The 21,119-nt window shown below is 37.8% G+C and overlaps 1 protein-coding gene across 1 annotated transcript in view; it reads right to left on the bottom strand.

Moving 5' to 3' along the window:
- NISCH (nischarin) overlaps positions 1–15,499 on the bottom strand; it is a 24,100-nt gene extending 8,601 nt beyond the window's left edge. The window contains exons 1-13 of the mRNA XM_009995840.1: positions 15,377–15,499; positions 14,471–14,653; positions 11,240–11,288; positions 9,503–9,666; positions 7,939–8,034; positions 7,298–7,393; positions 6,577–6,729; positions 5,261–5,329; positions 4,651–4,836; positions 4,317–4,445; positions 3,983–4,096; positions 3,107–3,212; positions 400–521 (exon numbers count right to left, since the gene is read on the bottom strand). Of these exons, the coding sequence (XP_009994142.1) occupies positions 400–521; positions 3,107–3,212; positions 3,983–4,096; positions 4,317–4,445; positions 4,651–4,836; positions 5,261–5,329; positions 6,577–6,729; positions 7,298–7,393; positions 7,939–8,034; positions 9,503–9,666; positions 11,240–11,288; positions 14,471–14,653; positions 15,377–15,499 (1,590 nt within the window). The remainder of the gene's footprint in view (positions 1–399; positions 522–3,106; positions 3,213–3,982; positions 4,097–4,316; positions 4,446–4,650; positions 4,837–5,260; positions 5,330–6,576; positions 6,730–7,297; positions 7,394–7,938; positions 8,035–9,502; positions 9,667–11,239; positions 11,289–14,470; positions 14,654–15,376) is intronic.
- Between the last annotated feature and the right edge of the window lie 5,620 nt (positions 15,500–21,119).

The following is a 21,119-nucleotide window of genomic DNA, read 5'->3' as shown; positions in this document are numbered from 1 at the left end:
AATTTGGAGGAGACAAATGAAGGACACTGCCTATTGACAGGGGGAATGTTCTTCCACTCCACTAGCATGAGGATCACCTTCCAAAACCTGATACTGTAGGAAGATAGAAGTTCTACGTATCTGGATAGTAAATGATGTGATACTAATACTAGGTAAACATCTCAAAGCCATGACATAATGACAACAATTCTCTGCAACTCTGGTAAACCTGGATTATGCATTAAATTCACAAGGTGGACCAACCCCTTGATTTCAGTCTGGGGCTACCTATTTATCAATTATAATAGCTCTAATAATAAAAAACTTTCCCATGGATTAGTATAAAAGGAGATTGATATCAGAAATAAGCTCACAAAAACACTTCAAGTACCATAAAATAAACAGAAGGATGGCAATTACCTGATTTTTACATCTGGAGCCTGGTATTTCAAAGCATCTCTGGGGAACTGTATGGTCTGTAGGAGTCGAACCACTGGATTGCAAAAATCTGCTGGCTAGGACTGTTTCTTCACAAATTATTTCTAGAACAAATATGAACAGCTCTTAAAATCACTGAAGTAAAAGCAAAGTGAATGTCTAAGTATCTGTCAAAACAGTGTAATTAAAATTGTATAATCAAGTTCTGCTTGTATTTCATGAAAGCTAAAGGGTATTTTCATTTGACAGCCAAGACAAAACAGGCAGGCAGAATTTCAGCCTAAATAAGGGAGTATTTTTTACTGCATTAAAAGTTGCATTAAAGACTGTTAAAAGCTCATTTTTCAAGCTATTAATTTCAATCTCCCCATTTGACATCAGAATTCATCACCTGCTTTAGTTTTAACAAAACTAGTCAGTTTTATTACTAACTCTTACTTTTCCTAAAACATTGCCAGGTTGGCAATAACATCACAGACAACTCTTCATAAATTCTGTAGCATCATCTCAAATTTTTGTAGGCTTCAAGTGAACAAGTATTATACCTATGTACAACCTTCAAAGAGACTCAGGAGGTCTGGCCCCTCAAATGCCACCCAAGACAATTATCTCAACTTGTTTAAAACCTTTTTGAAGGGTTCAAAGCTGAAACATCAGTAAAAACTTATGAATGTATATGAGCCAACATTCTCAGGGACATTTAACTTTTTAATTGATATTCATTGGCACAAAAGAGCAATTCAGTACTACCACTGAGCAAGCTCAAATATATAAATGTGCAAACAAACAACAGAATCAGTGTGGATATGTTCCTGGCTTGAGCATGAAAACTCCTGCATGTATCTTTCTGGATTGATGGTAGATTACATCAAATCATCTCCCGGTCAGAGGAAACAAGTGGCATTTATTACTTCAACAAAATACTGTGTTAGCAAGAAGGAAACTCAAACTGTCAGGAAAAGCATAACACGACAGCATTATTTTTGGTTTTCTGTTTCCTATATAAATATTTAATCTTTTTCCATAAGCCATTTGCCAGTGACATTTAATTTGAATAATACATTACGGAAACAGATGGTGTCTAGAAAAACTGCAGAGAAAACAATTCATAGAAATAGCGTATCAGGAAATTAATCCATTATTCATGATCTAAAGTCTAACTGAAACTAATTGTCTATCGTGTTTCCATTTCTTTTTAAAGAGATTTTTAAAAAACAGTCTTTTGAAAACAGCCCTTGCTAGCTAGCAATGTAGCAAATAGTTTCTACTGTTAAAGCTGGGAAATGGCCTGACCTAATCTCATTTTCCCACTATTTATAAAAGCATTCCCCAATATCCTACTAAAGGAGCCTTAAGGAAAAGGACTACAGTAAATAAACTTTGAATCTTACGCCAGTCTTTCTATAAAACTCAAGTACTTCAGAAAGAAAGATTTTTTTTCTTCCAAGACTCATTTGCTTCTAAACATTTACTGTAGTAGAAAAAGACTATTGACAAAACTTTTAAACAGTAACTGCTAGTAAGCATTTTTAAAGCTCATCCTACATAAAACTGCAAGTTGTTACATAGACAAACTGTAAATCCTGTAACTTAAACAATTTAAAGAACTGACTTGATTTTTCGAAAAACTGGCATTTTATCTGTAGATGCAAAGTGATCTAGAAGGGCTACAAAAGCAAACAAAATAGATACAGATTTAGTTGCTATTTATGCAAGTTGTCTGTCCTTTAATAAACCCTGTCCGAACAACTTCATTTTTTTAGAGTGAACTATGAAACCTCTAATAATTTCACAGAAATCATAGCAATGGAATTTTTTTTCAAAGATCAAGCTTTTCAAATGTTTTGCTTCCCTATGCACCAATTCACTGATTTATTGGTAAGAGTAAGCTGTTCCTTCCTGAATTACTGAGAACATAATCCCTTCTCTTTTACATGGTTACAAAGTCTTCTCCCACTATTCATATCCTACTGCACTTTAAGTCTTCAATCAGGCAAAAGCCAAAGAAGTGTCTATCTCTTCTCAGTCACCAATGAACATTCACATAAGTCAGTCTTACAGGGTTTTGCACAAGATAAAAGATAAACCATTCTTCTATGCTGCTAACGGAACAGGCAAGCTTATTTGAAACATACAACAGAAAGAATTTTCAGGTAAGGTTAGAAGGTGCTGTAGGAGCACAACAGATGTGCTGAAACCACAGGCTCAGCCAGAACACCAATCCCACAACTGTCTTTTAGTCATCGCCTTTTTCTATCTTCCTTCTTGTTTGACAGAAATGCAGCTCTTGCAAAAAAGCAATAATGGAACATATGCTTCTTGAACTCACATTTTGCAGACGAAAACCAGGTAGAGAAGCCATTTAAAAACATGTCTGTACATGCCATGGTTTTCCATTAAGGCACAGGTCTAAACTAGGAAAAGGATCTGCTGGTGATTTCTGCAGGATGATAGAGACTAAGAATAGCCCTGTACCCAAACTTCAACTACAGTTCATTAGCACTGCAGTGAACAGGTCAGTTTTGCTGATTCACATACAGCTGCTACTGTCTAAGCCAATACTACCACGTCTTTCTGCTTTGCCTTGATAAGCCCTATATGGATGCACATAATATTCATGTATATCAATGCAGCTCAGAAAAGCAGAACCAAGAGGCTCAGCCCAGCAGCACGATACATACATGATTACCTTGGCTGGAGCTGACAGGACGAGGCAGAGAGGGAGAAGAAGGACGAACAGTAAGAGAACAGTTTGATTTGGAGCTGGCAGCAGTGAGCCTGGAGTCCTCACTGATCTAATAAAGAAAGTATGCAGTGATTAAAGAAAAAAACCTAAATATAAAGGATGTTAGATCCTGAACTTAAGTCTACACAAGCTTTCTTATTTTTAGTAAAAGAAAGTTAGTGCCAGCTTTTTTTAAGGTCATGTCCTCTGAAGTTTCTACTTTTACACTAAGTAGAAGTCTGCTAAGAATTTACAGAAATCATTCTGATCACTGACTGATTACTGTATTGACAAAATTATCAGTGAGTTTCACAAACCACAAGAGAATGGCACCAGGATTTCTACACTGCAGGGACAGAACAGATTCTGATAAGTTCATTACCAAAACAAGACTAACCAACTACACAGCACACAGACACACATGAGAAGGCACAGAGGATTCATATTTCTGATTCTTCTCCAAATATCCACAAGAAGAAAGTTTGGGAAAGTCACTTTCGTACTCTGCAACACAAGCATTAATCACACCTCTGCAATACTTGTATAAGATTTAAAATATGGCTGTTAAGGTCAACTGTTTCTCAACTGTGTACACCATTAAGTAATTTTATCTTTTCCTCCCACTTCCTATCTCCAAGATCATCGCAAAAAGGAAGGTCCCATAATTAGTGAAATTACACTGAAAACCAAATTGGAAAAAGAGGCGACATTAAAAATTCATACCACATTAAATCACAAAAAAGCACAAAGAATTCTGCTGAGATCTAATTTGTAGAAGTGTTTTTTGTAAACAGCTTTTACACGCAACACATTTGACTCCTCTCACGGCACCAAACTCACCTTTTTATCAGAGCTGCTCAGTTTGTACTTCACCTCCTTTGCTTTTTGAATAGCTTTCAGCACTTCCACGGTGTCTAGTTCCTTTTCTGTTGTAACAATGTTATCCAAACAGACCTAGAAGTGTTAAAACATGCAAAAATACAAGTTAGCTCAGCGATTTATTGTTATTAACGTAATACTCCGAAACCATCTTCACTTAAGGCAAAAACTGTTTTTGTAACCACTGCATAAAACAATTACCACATTAGACCTTGCTCTAACATGGTAATTTAATGCAAGCTCAGACATGCTTGGTAAACTTAACACCCTCCAAAAGCAGCACACAGTGGTTTACCTCTGAGGCTCTGTCCCCAAACTGGGCAAGTACTTTGGTCCGGTAATCAGGAATGATGCTCAGGGGATTGCTGGATAATACCAACTTCTCTAAGCATGGGAGGTTTCCTATATTTTTCACTTCATCAATCTGAAAGTTTTTGAATAAAGAGATGAAAACAGACTGGCTAAATGAAAGTGAGCATACTGACCAAGAATTTCTTGCATAGATCACATACATAAAATAACCATAAAAAAATCAACTATGGCCACTTTTATTTGTAGTTTCACCCACTAAAAGAAATTGCTTGTGATCTAAAGCACAATTCAATCTGACACTGAAAATCAACAGTTACCTGTTCTATTTTGTTGTTGCTCAGATCCAAGTTGACTAATGAGTACAGTTTGTTAAGACCACATAGCCTTTCCAGTTGATTTCCTGCTAAGTTCAGAGTTTTTATGTTTCCCAGTTTTGTGTGAACACCTTCTAGTGATGTAAGCTTGTTGTATGATAAGTCCAGGTGAACAAGGTTATAAAGATGCTACGAAAGCACAGAAAACTCCATGTCACACACCAACTCATTGAACAATATCAAAACATTTGATAAGCTTCCTTATTTTCTGTGCACAAAAGATGAAAAAGATGACATGAAACTGTTCATTACTTGGGTTCAAGCTTGTAGAATGGCTACTTCAACTATATTTTAACCAACCCACAGATATAGCTGGCAGTAAATTAATTTAGGTAAGAACTAAATGTTGTATGTCAATATTGGCAAAGAAATCAAAATATCTAGAGTAAATAAGAAATGCACTGTTAAAATACTTTGTTATGAAGGATAAGCTGTTTGGGTTTAAAATATTCTCCATGAGGAAGATGAGCACAAAATTCTGAAGCAAGAAAATGTGTTCTAAGGTCCCATGCAGCCTGGGGGAAAAAAGCCCACCTTCAAAAGCATCACTTACCTGTAAATTTTCTACCAGAGACACCCCATTGTGACTCAGATCCAGGAATTCAATCTGTGGAATTAATTTCTCGAGAAGACAAAAAAGCATGTGTTAAATGTGTTTAAGCTTAGAAATTTGACCATACCTCCTTCACTATCAGCTGACCAACAAACAAAGGAAAGGCATCCTCCAATGCATTTTCTCTCTCCAGCTTTTGGTATTAAACCATCATTCAGTATGACTTAGTGCAACAAAAGGGTTGAATCGTGCTCTTAAGAAAACCAGGTTACTCTGAGGAACATGTTTAAGTTTCAGCTTGGAACCTGGTTTCTCACTGAAGGCAAATAAGCTGCTCCCAGTTTGGCCCCATTTACTATTGATCAAACTCATTCACTTGGGTCCCTGTCTTATGAAACAAGCCTATGTTACACAGAAACCTGCAGAAAGATAGCACAAAACTGTACATAAGTTGAGTGATTTGTTTCCATCCCTTGACTATACCACCAAAGCATTACAAGGTCATAAAAACTTCTCCAAAATGCACTTTAACCCAGGAAGTCTTATTTTTGGAGGATTTCAATTTGATGCTTAATTTTGGTGTCAGCTTACTTGCATCTGCTTTATTTTGGTTATAATCTCAATTATTTGCCTTGTAGTTAAGGCTTGGAGTCTGCCTTGAAGAATTCTGAATCTACATCTCAAAAAATCCTGAACAAGAGAACTGCACTTCAAAAGTTCATGATCTCTTGTTGAGCTACAGACAAATATTTACCTCTTCACAAGAGCAGGTCAAGTATAAAATTATGTTCATATCTGACACACATTCCTGTGATGAGTGCTCAGTTTTTTTTGTTAATAACTGATTTACAAAATGTAATTCTAAGGTATTGGCAAAATACTCCATATTCTGCTTCCACTCTTCATATTCTTTTATGTCAAGAAGGCTGCCAGCAAGCCACAGGCTTTTAAATATGAAAGAAGCTTCAGCCTTGATAACAGTCCAAAGCTGAGCCCAAGAAGTGTTTGGTTTTTTTAAATAAAGACTTTTATAAGTGGCCTGAGGACAATGCCAACAGTAAAAACATGTTTCTAAAAGCCAGTATTCGTGGAAGCATTGTTTACAGAGCACAGAATGACAAACTTTCCTCCTTTAGCAAAGAAAGTATCAAACCAGTAAAAGAAAAAAATCTAAGCACTAACTCAGGTGGGTAATCAACAAAGTACAACTGGAAGTATTCCAGAAAAAAGATGCATAAAGCAAATGCAAAACCCCTGATGTAATGTGCCACAGAAGATCACTCATGCTTTTTCCCCCAAATAAAAATATTTCTTACCACTGAATCATCAATTTGAGAGATGCTATTGTGACTCATATCCAAAGTTGTTAAAGTTCTCCAAGTTGGGATAATTGCTGTCACTGGATAACTTGAAGTTGCACCCTCTGGCTCCCAATGATCAAACTCTGAGGCCTCAGGGACTAGGATTTCCTATTAAAGACAAGCACACTATAATAACTATGCTTTCATCTTCAGTGAAAGCTAATAGTTTTTAAAACAATCCAAACAACCGTATGTTTTTAAGATTCTAAGCTTTATAATCACCTAGATTAAAGTTGCATATCTTAAAATGTGAGCTGACTGGGTCAGAGTTATTTTAGGTTTAGAAGGGAGTTTTAACACTAGTAGCCAATCCAAACTGGGGAACATGGAGGAACAACAGAGGGACTGTGGAAATCATGCTACTGGATTTTTCTTGCTAAATCAAAACCCAGACAGAAGAACAAGACAAGCATTCAGTTCTGGATGAATAGCAGAAATATACATTCTAACAAAAGCATCAAAAAAGTCCCTGTGAAGGGACACATGTAAACATCTCCTCCACATTCAAGCTGAGATTTGGAAAGGTTTACACACCCTTTCAGTTATTACTTTAAAAGCAGAACCTGCAACAAGCAGCACAAAAAAGTACATGGAGTCCAAGTGGATATTTCCACAACGTACATGTTATTTTTGCATGTGCTTTGAACAATCACCAGAAGTAGGAGCTCATTCTTACCTTCATTGATGTTGCTGAAAATCGAACACTCATAGTGGCCAGAGCATGTTTTGATGAAGTCAGCCCTTTGATAAGCTTTCCCCCACAATGACTGATCTATTTTAAAAAGTTAAGTGTCAGACATGCTAGAACAAACAGAGACCTGGACAGGCAGCTAAAAGCTGCATCAGGAGATTCTCTACCAATGTGGAAGGTAGTTACAGTATTCCCCTAACATCTCCAGACACTATCACATCAGAAATACTAACATTTGGTAAAGCTAAAGCAAGAAATTAAAGACATATACAGAAATGTGAAATTCAAACAGTTGAACAAAAGAACTAAGAGATCCCCTTGCAACCCATTTGTAAGATCGTCAAGGCAATGGAATACCATCCTGGTTTAGGTTTCATGCATATGCTGGAAATGACATTTTTTGTGAAGTACACACAGTGCAAGCTATTCTGAACATCTAAATTTGGCATCCATATTTCCAAAACTTGTGAAAAAAAAGTTTCATTAATGAAACAGTCCTTCTAAACACTGCACTGCCCAATTCTAGCACCAAATCAAAGCACCCAATTAGCAATTCTTAAGATATTTGCAGCAGACCTGGAATTTGCAAGGCTTCTATGAAATTTTGAGCTATAACTCAGTCATACCTCTATTTGATGAAGCGATTTGAAAATTGACAGATCAAATGGCAAGAGATGCTCCTGGATGTTACTGGTTCCAAAAGGCCCTCCTGTTCCAGTGACCTAGTCATCAACATTTAAGAAGAGTTAGTACACACAGTCCAACCCGTCCATATTTCATATAGCCTTACACAGGTAACAGCACAAATACAGTAAGCTTGGAAAGACAAAGTACCAACCAATTTTCAAGCATGGAACGATTTATGATGAACTCTTCTGCAAAAAATGTAAAACGCTCCAGCTAAGTGCACTGAAGTGCCACCTTGTGCTTGCACTTTGTAGCACATGGGGCATGCAAAAAAGGTACCACAGGCAAGACTGACCAAGGCTTCATTCTCAGTTGACAAAGTCAGAGCTGCATTTTTTTACCTGGATCCTCCAAAACAGAACTGTCTTCAATCCCACTACAGGGAATGAAGTTCATGGCATTGACAAGATTGGTCTGAAGAAAACATTAGACACTGGTACACATCTACTAAAAACGCATCTAAGATTTCCATGTGGTCATTGGATTCACGCCTCAGAGTATGCTGAGAGCATAAAAGACAGGTGGATTAATTTATGTCTGCTGTGAGTATAATATTTGAAGAAATCTCTGGTCTTAAATGTATCTTACAAGCTCTGAAGGTACCTGCTTCACAAGCATTCAGATGGCCAAAAACTCTGGAGATGGGAAGGTTTCTAAACAGTAAGTTGTTCTGCAGCCAGAGAACCCTCTGTTTAGAGGATTCTATACACACAGAGGGTGGCAACAGCAATTGAAGATCCATAGGGATACAGTACAGCTGTGGTTTTATTTCTGTAGAGTTTTAACTCCTTCGGTGAAGCTTTCCCTGATACACTACTTTGTTTCCCATTGAAACACACCACACAGTTACTAGGAAGTTCTTAATGTAATAAAGGGACTAAAAAGACATTTTGAGCTCTAGAAGTGTTAAAAAAATTACTCAGAAAAATTATTTCCAATTCACTCACTTGGTAGGAAAAAACCAAACCAGCTGCAGTGAAGTGATCTGTTTTGAGGCCATTTTACATTTATTCTAAAACGGTATTTTTGCTATAAATCCAAGGCCATTTCATCTATGAAACTGAGGGGTTTTGTTAGTTTTGTTTAACTTCCAGATACAGTCAAAGGTGAAAAAAGGGGCAGGATTTGTATACACACACGTATGCAGATGTGTATATATAACCACAGGCCTACCCATACTGCCTGCAACAAATGCTGGGTTGAGAAGAATATTTATCTCTCCCCCAATTCCTACTGGAACCTAGTAAGATTCTGTGGCTGCATCCATACAGACAGCACAGCTGCAGAGATGACATATCATATAAGAAACAACATCTTTGTTAGAGAACTAGGTGTACTGAAGGCTGGCAGAAAAACACCTGCTTAACACTGAATTAGAAATGCTTGCAGGTGTTTACTATCAATAAAGTTATTGTGCATTTAAACTAGACTCTAAAAGTTTGCTAAGAATCACATCAGTCTGGTAGAAACAACATGTCTAGTATTGGTTCAAGCATAGCTCACCTTTAAATACTTGAGTCTGCAAGTGAAATCTAGAATATGGCCTAGATCTGTTTTGGCATCTCCATTAGCACACGTAGGCTTCCCCTGTAGCAACTGCTGAGTGACAGCATATAACTGCAGGGGTCTGATGGTAAAGACTTCCCCAGCCATTAACAACTGCTCTCCTGAAAGAGAGTATCATGGTATCAGACAATGCTACAACGGTTACAAAAGAATAAATGATATTTGGAAGATCTAATGTTAGATAATGTTGGTCATTTAGACTCTTAAGATCATGACTGAGGGACCAAAACAACATCCTTTAAAACCAGAATGGCTGAAGATTTTTTTAACAGAGTGATCTAGGTGTTCAAGCAGGCACTCATACAAGCCTGGAGCTCCTAATATAACCTAAGGTAAATCCTCCCCGATCTTAACAGGAGTGGCATCAAAGAAAGTTTGTTTACATAATGTAAGAGTTACTAAAACATTTCTGAGAGATCCCAGTTCTACAGCAGTTATGATTTATTCTATACAGAAAAAGCAGCATCTGCCATCTAATAACAGACCTTGCATCTGTTGCTGTATTGCCTAATCTACAGAATAGTAAAAAATGTCATGGAGAATATAAGGACTTCCACCACATTAGTACCAATGCAAGCTCCCAGAACAGGAATGCATTATCTGATAATATTTTTACAATACCATTTCATTCTATGAACAGTAGGAAACAGCATCCAAAAGCCTTTCTGAAGGCTACAGCAGTCAGAACACACATGTGGAATTAATATCTTCCTCCTCTTCCTTTTAGTGACATCAGTTTGTTTTCATGGAAAAAAAAGCATCAGCTTTCACGATCAGAGTTCTCAGAAACAGTCTGAGGAATAAAATTCCCTTTGGCTTCAGTGGGAGCAAGTCCAAGAATCCAGCTGCACATTACTGGAAGGCTACATTAATATACAGCAGTCAGACACTGATGATTCTGGTATCAGTAAGACTGCAGGCACCATAAACTCAGGAAATATTTCTTCAGGAGCTTCCTTAATATTCCAAAATTTGCTGCATGTGCCCTCTGAAACAGCTTCACCTAAAGTTCATTTTGTGCCAGAATAATCTGATATGGTATGTTGATATATGTTTCACCTACCACTTCAGCCAACTGGAATGATATACTAGCATCTAGCATGTCCTTCAAAACAAAATTAGTAGGGGTTAATCATTTCACATCTCCTGCTGATAAGGGACTGATTAGAGCTGCTACAGTTACGGCACAAGCATGTAATTTTCATCTGTCAGCCTCAGAAAAGGCCATCCTTTAATTCATTTACCAGGTCTCATGTTTACTGAATTCTGAAAGAACAATATTAGATATGTAAAGTGGTCTCATTTTTAATGCAGAGTCATTGATACCAAAACTTTTGTACAAGTTACACTAAAACATATCAAGATCTGATCATCATTACCACATCCCATCCTTTAAGGACACAGGCTAGTAGGTTCTTTTCAAAAAACCAGATTCACCAATTCCTCTATTTTGGTTTCCAAACATAGTTGCACTACACTTATAACTCCTCTCAAAATACACCTTGACTCAAAATGCAAACAGCAAGAAAAAGATGAAGAGAAAGAAGGGGAGGAAAAAGTCTCAGTGATACAGAAGATTCAGCTCTCTCATTGTCTGGACACTAAACACCACAGGTAAGTAAATGTAGGCATGGAGGAAGCCATTCCCAGTTCAATTCTTCCAAGTTCTTTTACCTTTGTGGAAGAGCTCTTCAGCCAATGCAGCAGTGATCCCATTGATCTCCTAAAAAGAAGAAACCATTGTAATTTAATGTTATTTACACATACTTACACAGTTCTAGTTCTTCAACATGTACCTTCACTGAATTCTCCCTTTTTTGGCTGCAGTGCAAGTTTTGTTCTTAACCAGAAATCATCTGTGATTGTCTTACAGATTGCAACTTGAAAATACTTCATAAAAATACCCCCAAATTATTTAATTTCATGTAATTTTAACTTCCAAGACAGAAGATACTGAACTACATTTAAATAATCCCACCCTGCATATATTAAAGGGCAACAGCAACTAGAGCAACTGTTACTAGCCATGATTAGCCCAATTTGAAAGAAAGGTGTTTTGAAGAAACTATTACACGTAAAGTTTTCTTAAAATATTAAGACTAACCTAATGCATCAAGCACATTTCCTCAGAATTTCATTAATACACAGAAAACTAACATATCTACAGGGAAGAAGATGCATAAAAAGTAAACAGTTCTCTAGACTTCAATCCTATTTTGTTTTGTTTGCTGCAGAGTAATTCAAAAGCCTCTTTTCCCCATCCTCCATCTTCTTCACTCTCCTGGACCTACCCATGCATTCAACCTCCATTCCAGGCACTGAGAGATTCAGGAGGAAAGAAAGGCTGAAAACTCTCAATGCAGAGATTTATTCTAAATCTGACTGCACAAAGATCAGTATAAGTATTTTCCATCTGGGCATACCTCTCTCCACAAAAAACAAATGCTCTGTGAAAGCAGAGAAATAGTTCTGGGCATTTCCAACACTTCCACAAACAAAACCAACAAAACAAAACTATCTGTGATAGAGAAGCTTCCCCTAGACATACTCATCTCATTTTAAGGTAGCTGCAAGGATAAACAGATACTATGGATCATCATAAAATGAATATTTGATGAGTTTACTTTGCTGACAAATGCCTTCTGATTCATAACAAGGGAATAAATCCACACAACACCTGCAGGAGACAGCTCAGTTCTCTGATGAGGGAAGCATTTTACAACAGCACATTCTTAGTATAACTGAAACCCCACTCACTGAGGATGAACAAAGCCTCCACACTACAGTTTTGAGAACAACAGGTTAGAAGCCGCATTCCAAACAGAATTCAACAATACTGACTCATTAAAATAAGCCAATTACACTAATCTGGCAGGTGCAGACCTAATGGCACTGTACTCTGTATCCCTTTCCTCATCTGGGACACAGCACAGAAACTTTTTCTACATCTATAATTGAAATAAGAATATGACACTGACTATTCAGTGACCAGCAGGCAAAAAAAAGCAATTCTGTGAGATATACAAGAGACCTTTGTCCTAGCTCTAACTACTTATATGCATCAAATCCACAGAGGTCCATTGTTTGCAGTGTCTCTGAACAGCAATTTGTGGGTACTCAACTGTTTTCTTGCAGAATCTTCTATCTGTAAGTTAAAAAACCACATCTTCTAGGATGACAAAGTACAAGACGGTGCAACAAAATAAGCAATGCTGTATCATTGCAGACATCCAATTCAATATCGAAGTAACAATAACGTTCTACATTGTCATATGCAACTGTTTCTCTTCGCTAAGATGTACCTGGCTCCTCCTCCCCCAAAGGCCTCAGAGCAGTTTTAATGTATATATGGTACATACTTCTACTCCATTTAGTTCTATTAAAGTGCAAAATTAAATTAAATAATTCCTACTAGAAAAAATACAAATAAGAAGAAATATTGCAGCCTTCCCACATAAACTAATATGACAATATCAGGGCTCCAGCATGTACACAGGTTGTCTGAAACAAAGATATTTTAAAAGGTCAAAAGTCTAAAGAAAAGTAATTTTCTGGTAGAATTACTGTGGTAAATATTTAGCATTTCTGCTGAATAGCTAACTTTTTTGTAAATATTTAAAGGTACTCCAAAGTTCCAAGCAAAATCAATTGAGTTTATACCTCAAATTAGACTTCTTCAAAGCAAAGCAGATTAAGCATTCATATCCAAATAATGCTAGTTTTTTTGAAAAGTAAAAAAGGATAAGCCTCACAAAAGTGGAAACAAAACACAAACTGAAAAACTAGAAAGAAGTTCAACCAGCGTAAATACCTTTGTTGAAGTTACAGCACTAAAACACTAATTAAGCAGAGATTATTTAAGAGACAGTAGCCAGAGAGCAGAAAAATACGTAAGTTCCTGGTGATCAGGAAGTTTGCTCTACCTGAACAGAATTGTCCCTACGTGATCATGTACATTTTAAGTACATTTAAAATAACTAATCCATTTTAGAGGTCTTGATTGTGACAAACTAGTGCTTCTTCCTCAATTCTGTAGGACAATAGCAAGACTATGAAGTAAATGTTCTGCTGTTCATCTAAGCATACTCTAAAGTCTCACCTGCATAATTATGTCCACATAAGGTAACTAAACCAGGCTTTTCTTTCTTGCTAAAGCTTAATTAACACACCTAATAAACCATTTGTGACTCATTTCTGAAGCCTTTTGTGAAACCATGAAGGGCCACCTCAGCATATACCACTCCAAAGCAATTACTGCTCCTCCAGTTCTCCAATGCAGTTTCCTTTTAAGTAGTTCATTCTCCCCCTTACAACGTGATGCCACACTGCAATAAAGCCTAATTATACACAAGACAGGAACGAACAAATTTAAATCCGAACACAGAAGCAAGCCACTGATTCCTACTTCAAGCATCCTTTACAGTAACATTGTGTCTGCTGGTTGGAGCTCTTTCTTCAGAAGCCACTCTATCAGCGTGCTTCTCATGGAGAAGCACCATTTTTCTTCATTTGGGCTACTGAAAACTGTTTCAGTGTGAACCACAGCTCTGACCATTAACCACTAAGTAGGGTGTGTGTGGATCAATTACACAATGTTTCTTCAGAGAGCAGCACTACTGACTTCAGCCTAACAACCAATTCAGCTTCAGATTTATTCACAGCTTCCAACTATCCTGCCAGCATTTTCTCCTCTCGGAGATCCTACCCACTCTACTTGCCAGCATGGTATCTTCAATAAGAAGTGGTGTAAAAAATTCTTAAAAATATGCTTTGGTTGTTACACTGCACAAAATGAGGAAAAAGGGAAGTTTCAGCTATTGTGTGAAGATTCCACACAATTATCTCAAAGTCAGAATTAGAGAAAGACACAAAGACCTCCATTCATTTGCTAAAATCACGACTTACATATAAATGGAAGTGTAGGAAGTGTGATAAAACTTTCGGAACAGTAACAGGGAACTTGGCTAGCAAGGTTTGCAGGTAGACCTCTAATTCCTTTTGTCTTTTCTCCACCAGACTTTTGGAATTTTTTCCAATAATCTTCTTAGGAGGTAACAGATTTTTGTCTATTTTCTTCTCTGAAACAAGCTGACAGACAAAGACCAGAGTTATTACATGACTCACCATCAGAACTTGCACAAAAGATGCAATAGAACACATTAAAAACATGTTGCCTGATCCTGGTAAGATCCAAAAATAAAATTACTTCAGTAAATGTAGCTATTAACTCCAAAATATGAAGTATTTTCAGAAGAATATTTTATCATAAAATGCTAAGTTCAATAATAGGTGCTTTGAGAGAATCCGTCACAGTTCCACAGGGGAGAATGTAACTAAGGTAAGAGTAACAACTGCATTTGAGAAAGCACCCTAGTCTTGAACACAGTGGACTTCCCCTAGTTTTTAATCAGCACTGGTTAGTAACTACCCTCATGCTACTAAGGACAGCTTTATCACTGATCCTTTCCAGAAGAGAGTCTTTGCTCTAATCCAGCTTTTGGTTACCATATCAGTTGATCATAAACATTTCTCTTTGCAAGAAGTTTAATGACTCCAGCCTGAACTCCACTCTCTGGTACAAACTTCTGTCCAAGGCTGAAGTCTTCTAGGCCAACTTCCCCCAGTTCAAGAGGGGAGTGGAACAGAGACAAGTAATATTTTTTGTACAAAGATGATTTAGTTTGTGGTTCAGGTGGTATCTGGCAGATATTCTCACCCTTTATTGAGGAAAGAATTTATGTCTAATACAACAGAACTACACAAACTGTACAATGTTTTGTAAGAGACCAAAGCCAGTTTTAATACTCTTACCTTTTCATGCAGGTCATGGAAATCACTGTAACGATGTTTGACAGTCCACTGATGATTGCCAACACTGACTTGAATAATGTATACCTGAAAGGAAGAAATCAAAGTAAGGAAACTGCAAAGCATTTGTCTTAAAGAGAAGTTGACAGTGAGATGTGTTGGTTAATGTAGCACTATATGGTGATTCTACATTAAGTAGCACAGTTAACTAAAAGCTAATCCAAACTCTAAGGTGACTGATGTAGGAACGTAATCTCATTCACAAGGCTGCTCCACACAAAAACAGCATGCAAATGATTCCTAATGTAAAGCAATGGCTTTTACTTTCATAACCCAAAGGTTAATAACCAAGATCTCTAAGCTACTTCTTTTTCTGAATATTTCTGCCAGCTACTTCCTGCTGCCACTTCACAGTTTAGCAGAAAACTGGAGCTTAGCCCTTCAGAAATCTAGACAAATCCGTTGATTGGATGTTAACTACTTTAATCCTTTTCGGGTAAAGCACACAGGACAGCTTCCCCATTGTGCCCAAGAATCACTACCATTATCTAAAGCAACTGAACATTTCCTTCCATAAAACTATTTATTTTTTTTTAGTCATGCATGTACCAAACAATTCAAGATTTTCATTGTAGGCAACTTTCCAGATTGAACAATACTGGCTATACGGGAAGCTCACAAACTTTTGGATAGGCCAGAAGTAAGCTACACAAAATTAAAGACAAAGTAGAAAACTAACAAGGCTCAGCAAAACCAGTTCTACAGCTACTTAAAAACAACAGATTAAATAAACTGTGCTATCCAATCCAACTTACTCCTTGGGGAAAACACCAATTCATAATCAAATCTTGAAAGCATTTAATACAGTTGAGGACTTGCTTACTACCACAGATCACAGATGTGACTCAGCTGCTATGAGAATGATGCACATCTAGTTGCTAAACACACTTGAGAAAACAAAAAGCATCAACAACTTAAATTTATGTAAACCACCAGTTTTCACTTACTGTTAGTACAGACCAGCACAATACCATACATTAAACAGAATACCACTTGCATTTTTAAATATATAGTTCTTTGCATACCAATTATATTTTTGTAAGCATCTGACACTGGCTTGCTGAACAAAAACAAAGTCCTACAGGGAACAGAGTCAAGATGTCTGACTAGCACATACAGCCAGTGACACATCAGTGTTCAGATGAATACTGGAAACAGATGAATGCCTACACAGAATTACAGCCTCAATTAAGGCCTGCGTCTGCTTTCCCATCATGTTGTGTTGGGAAATGGCAGATCAGGATTATTCATTGTGCTGGTGACAAACTAGAACAGGAATAACTTGAACATTCAGAAGTGCCTCATAACCCTGAGGAAAGCAAGGATAGCCTCAAAGAATCCAGAAGATTAAAATCAAGGCAGTACTACATTTAGAAGCTATAACAAAGAGAGTAGTTCCTTTAAAAGCTGACTGTGCTAAATTACAGTAGATCAAACAGTACAGCTAAATGCCATGCAGGTTGAGTACACAATGCATAAAACCTCAGACTAGACCTTGAAAACACAGTACACCTCACAGGTCCCAACTGACAGTTCATGAGACAAGGAAGGAATGCCCCTCTCTATATAATACAGAGTAAATATATAATAAAGGTTTATATCCTTTTATTGAAATGGCAAGCATTGACACTTCTATGAACACAGCAGTGAGCCCAAATGGACAGTCTGGACCGGAAACTAACTGGCAAAGTCAGTGTTACATGCACTAATACAATTCCTGAAACTAAGCTTTTAAAAAGCTGTAGCATTCCCCATCTAGAACCCAGCCAGAAGTGGCAATACATACTAATCCCTCAAACAGCAACATTATGCAGAATGACAGCAACTGGTTTCACATCAATCCACAAGCTGCCATTATCTTGAAGAATAAATACAAATGCAAGATGGTTATGAGTGCCAAAGATTTGTTTTAACATAGACATGAATAATTTTAAAGCAAAAAACCTCCCTAAATTTATTTAAAAGTCACACATATAACTTAATCTTCAATTAATATTAAGTGCACTAACATGACAAGGTTCAAGATTCTTCAAGGACTGCCCACCTATCAAGCCAAGCACCAGAAGGCACACATGGATAGATGATAACATTCTCTCACATTGCACTGTCTCCCAGACAAGTACACCACATGAAAACTCCACCCATATTTATGCAATAAACTGCATTTCTAGTAAGCTAAAATACAAAAATGGATGTTCACAGGTTTTTTTCTCCTCCTGTGTCCACCAAACTCTTCTGTGTAATAAATTTTGTATGTCTTTCTATAATTCAGTTGTTTTGTCTTAAGTTCTGCTTCATAACATGTTTAGCATATCTGCAGTGCATATCTGCGTATCTCCAAACAGCATGCTTTTATCTCCCTAAATATTTAAAGGTGAAATGCTTCCTAAATGTTTTAATATGTATAGTTTTAAAACCAGCTGTTAAATAAACAGCAGTGATTCCAGACTGCCTTTTTGTTTACTTCCTGTTCACATTACGAAATCCTGCCCATCCCACTTAACATGGGTGCATTTCTACAGCATCCCTCATCCAACTTCACATAGAACCCTACCATCAAGAAAGAGACAAGCACCCTACTTAACAAATGACAGACGGTGCTGCCCACAGGAAGCCTGGGACACAGGGGACACCGCAGCCAGGAGGTCCCAAATTCCACAGCAGTGATGCAATCTCATCTCCTCCTCCCTCCTCAAGTAGACAGTTTACACCCATTCAAGGAAGCCATAGCATTTTCCTTAAATATCAAAGTTAGTATATTTAAAACAGCTGCAAAAAGACAGGACAAGCAGGAAGGTAATTTTAGGCCAAAGAAATACATAGCAGGAAACAAATGAAGCACTGGTAGCCTTGAGGCCTTCTAGCAGTCAGCCAGTCTTAAGTCAGCATCTAGGTAGAGCAGCACATGCAGAAGTACCAAGTACAAGTGCTCATACGTTTCTAACCCAAGAGAACAAAAACAAGTGCAGTATTTTCTCCTGCTGGATTTATCCATACCTTGCCTTCCACCCTAACAAATCCAATGAGAATCACATTTTCCTAAAGCACCTCCAAAATTACACAAAACTGTGGGCTTTCCTGATATATTTTGGAGGATTTAACCTCACAACTGCCAAATAGATGTCATTAAAATAATTGACATTATAAGTTTTGAAATGCAAAGTACAATGGGAAGCACACATGCACACAAAACAATCCTTTCAAAAACAAGGGTGTAAATCCTCACAAATCTGAACGGGGCCTATCTGAACGGAGGAAAGAATTCGGAGGGACTTTTTACAAGGGCTCTTGTAGTGATAGGAAGGAACAGTTCCAAATTGAAACAGGGTAGATTCATGTGAGGTATTAGGGATAAATTCTTTACTGTGAAAGTGGTGAGACACTGGAACAAGTTGCCCAGACAAGTTGTGGATGCCCCACTCCTGGAAGCATTTATGGTCAGGCTGGATGGAGCTTGGAGCAACTCAGTCTAACTAGTGGAAGGTGTTCTAGCCCATGGCAGGGACTTGTAGCCAGGTGATCTTTAAGGTCCCTTCCAATCCAAACACTTCTATGATTCTATAAATAGGACCACTGCTACCTGGATTACTAAATGTTAATGGATCAAGGTGCAGCATGCAACACCTGCATTTACTTCTTCAGCTTTACCAGATTTGACTGACTTCAAGACCATCTAATTTCCTCACTTCTGCTCCAGACAGGTCTATCACATCCTTAAGTGCAGATACTCTAGTCCTGAATACTAAACACAAATGCTAATTTTTAAAAAACATTTACCTTATGAATAATTTTGTAAAATTTCTGCTTGCATTTAAAGATCTGTTCCTACATTTCTAAGAGCCTGAGTCTCACTCATACAAACCAACTGCAGGCTTGGAGTCCCACTAACAGTTTTATGAGGTTTACAAACAGGTGAGCTTTATGTCATAATTCCTTCAAAAATTCAGCAAAAGAATCAAAGTAGGAACAAATTTTGATTTATCTTGCCTTTCAAACACCCCACTTTTAAAGCTCCCCACCAAAAAAGGCATTAAAATTACATGGCATTTCCCAAATAATCATAATTAAAAAAGAAACCTGGCCTTGAAAAAAATAAGCTTCCTTGGGCCTAGCTACAGCAGCTTAAAATGTTAACCCCAACTATCAGCTGATCTGATGAACACTATCTGCAGCAAAGTTAACTCCTGAACTAGGGACAGCAAACCTGCACCTTAATATTATTACAGAAGGTTGGCTGTACCACAATATTAGCTTTCAGGCTGAAGCAAAGTAGCTAATGTTCCACCTCTTGTGTCCCTAACATTCAGTGGAATAAGGAGGCACAAAACATTCTGACATTTTTTTCAACTAAATTCAATTGAAATCCTCACTGACTGGCACAGCAGAACACTAATTACAATTCAAAGACTCAGAACAGTTTGGGTTGAAAGGGACCTTAAAGATCATATAGTTTCAATCCCCCAACATTAGCATTGTTGAGTGCTACTTCACACCTGAAATGTAAGCTTCCAGTCCCCAAACCACAAGCCTCACCATCCCTCGCGGCTGATGGGGGACCGTGCAAACAAACTTGCTTGGGGGATGAACCACAGCCTAACACACACAGTGGTGACATCCCCACAGCAGCCCTATCATTTCTGCGAAAACAAATTATGCAACTGACATGACAGAAAGAGATGAAACAGTTTCTGAGAATGTATTTTAAGCTTCTAACCAACTCCCCTTCCCTGAATGTTCACAAGATCTTTGGCTGCACATACAGCTACTCATCACCTGACACTCGTTACCACACAATGATGTTCAAGGGTCGTCAGAGTTAGGCCCTTCATACACTACAGCTGTGTAAATCCTCTGTACTATTTAAAACTCAAAAACCACACACCTGCTGCTCTGTTTAGTCCAGGTACCTCTTCAGAGGCATTATTAAAATGTTATTTGTAACTATTATGCAACTTTACAAATACTGCCTTTCTAGACCATCACTCCTTTCCCTTTTTTTCTTACAGGTTCCCCCAGCAGGTACAAACCTCACGTCCTTGCCAACATTCTACAAAAAGACCATTCAAATCACACTAAAATAAGGCAGGAGCAGGAAACATTTTTAGTTACATAACTAAAGGGCAGTGTGCTCAAGATGTTTTCTGTCTGCAATTATGCAGAGGTTTGTTTTATAATGAGCTTCTTCCTGAAAAACAGACCAATTAACTCTTGGTACAATGCAAGCAGTTAAAACAAGTTATACATCAAAAATTTAATTCCTTCCAAAAACAAAAACGCTGCTGACAATCTTTCCTCTTTTTTAGTAGGGTAAGAGGAAAACCGTCCACTCCAAGTTATCTGATTTCCTCTGAAAATAAAATTAGCTTTTCAAGAGGGATTTTTACAATATTTTCATCTGAAGGGCAGATTTCCTGCTACTTATAGTCCAGCGTAAAAAGCTACGTTTACTCCAGAAGAATTTCTCACCGTTCTATGCGCATATACACGCACACAGATGCAGGGACTGAGGTGATGCAGAACACATCTGCAAACTCGGGCTCCCCTCAGACACCCGCTCTCCCCACAGGCCGTTCCCGGCGGCTGCGCCCACCCGCGGCCCCACAGGCCTCCGGGGCCCGTTTCCCAGCACACGCGCCCCCCTCTCCCTTCCACGGAGCCACAAACCGTTCGGGAGCTCCTACCGAAT

Source organism: Chaetura pelagica, unplaced genomic scaffold (genome assembly GCF_000747805.2).
Source record: "Chaetura pelagica isolate M959 unplaced genomic scaffold, ChaPel_1.0 scaffold114, whole genome shotgun sequence".
NCBI lineage: Eukaryota > Metazoa > Chordata > Aves > Apodiformes > Apodidae > Chaetura > Chaetura pelagica.
The sequence above is the reverse complement of the archived record's forward strand: the minus strand, read 5'-3'. Positions and strand labels throughout refer to the sequence as shown.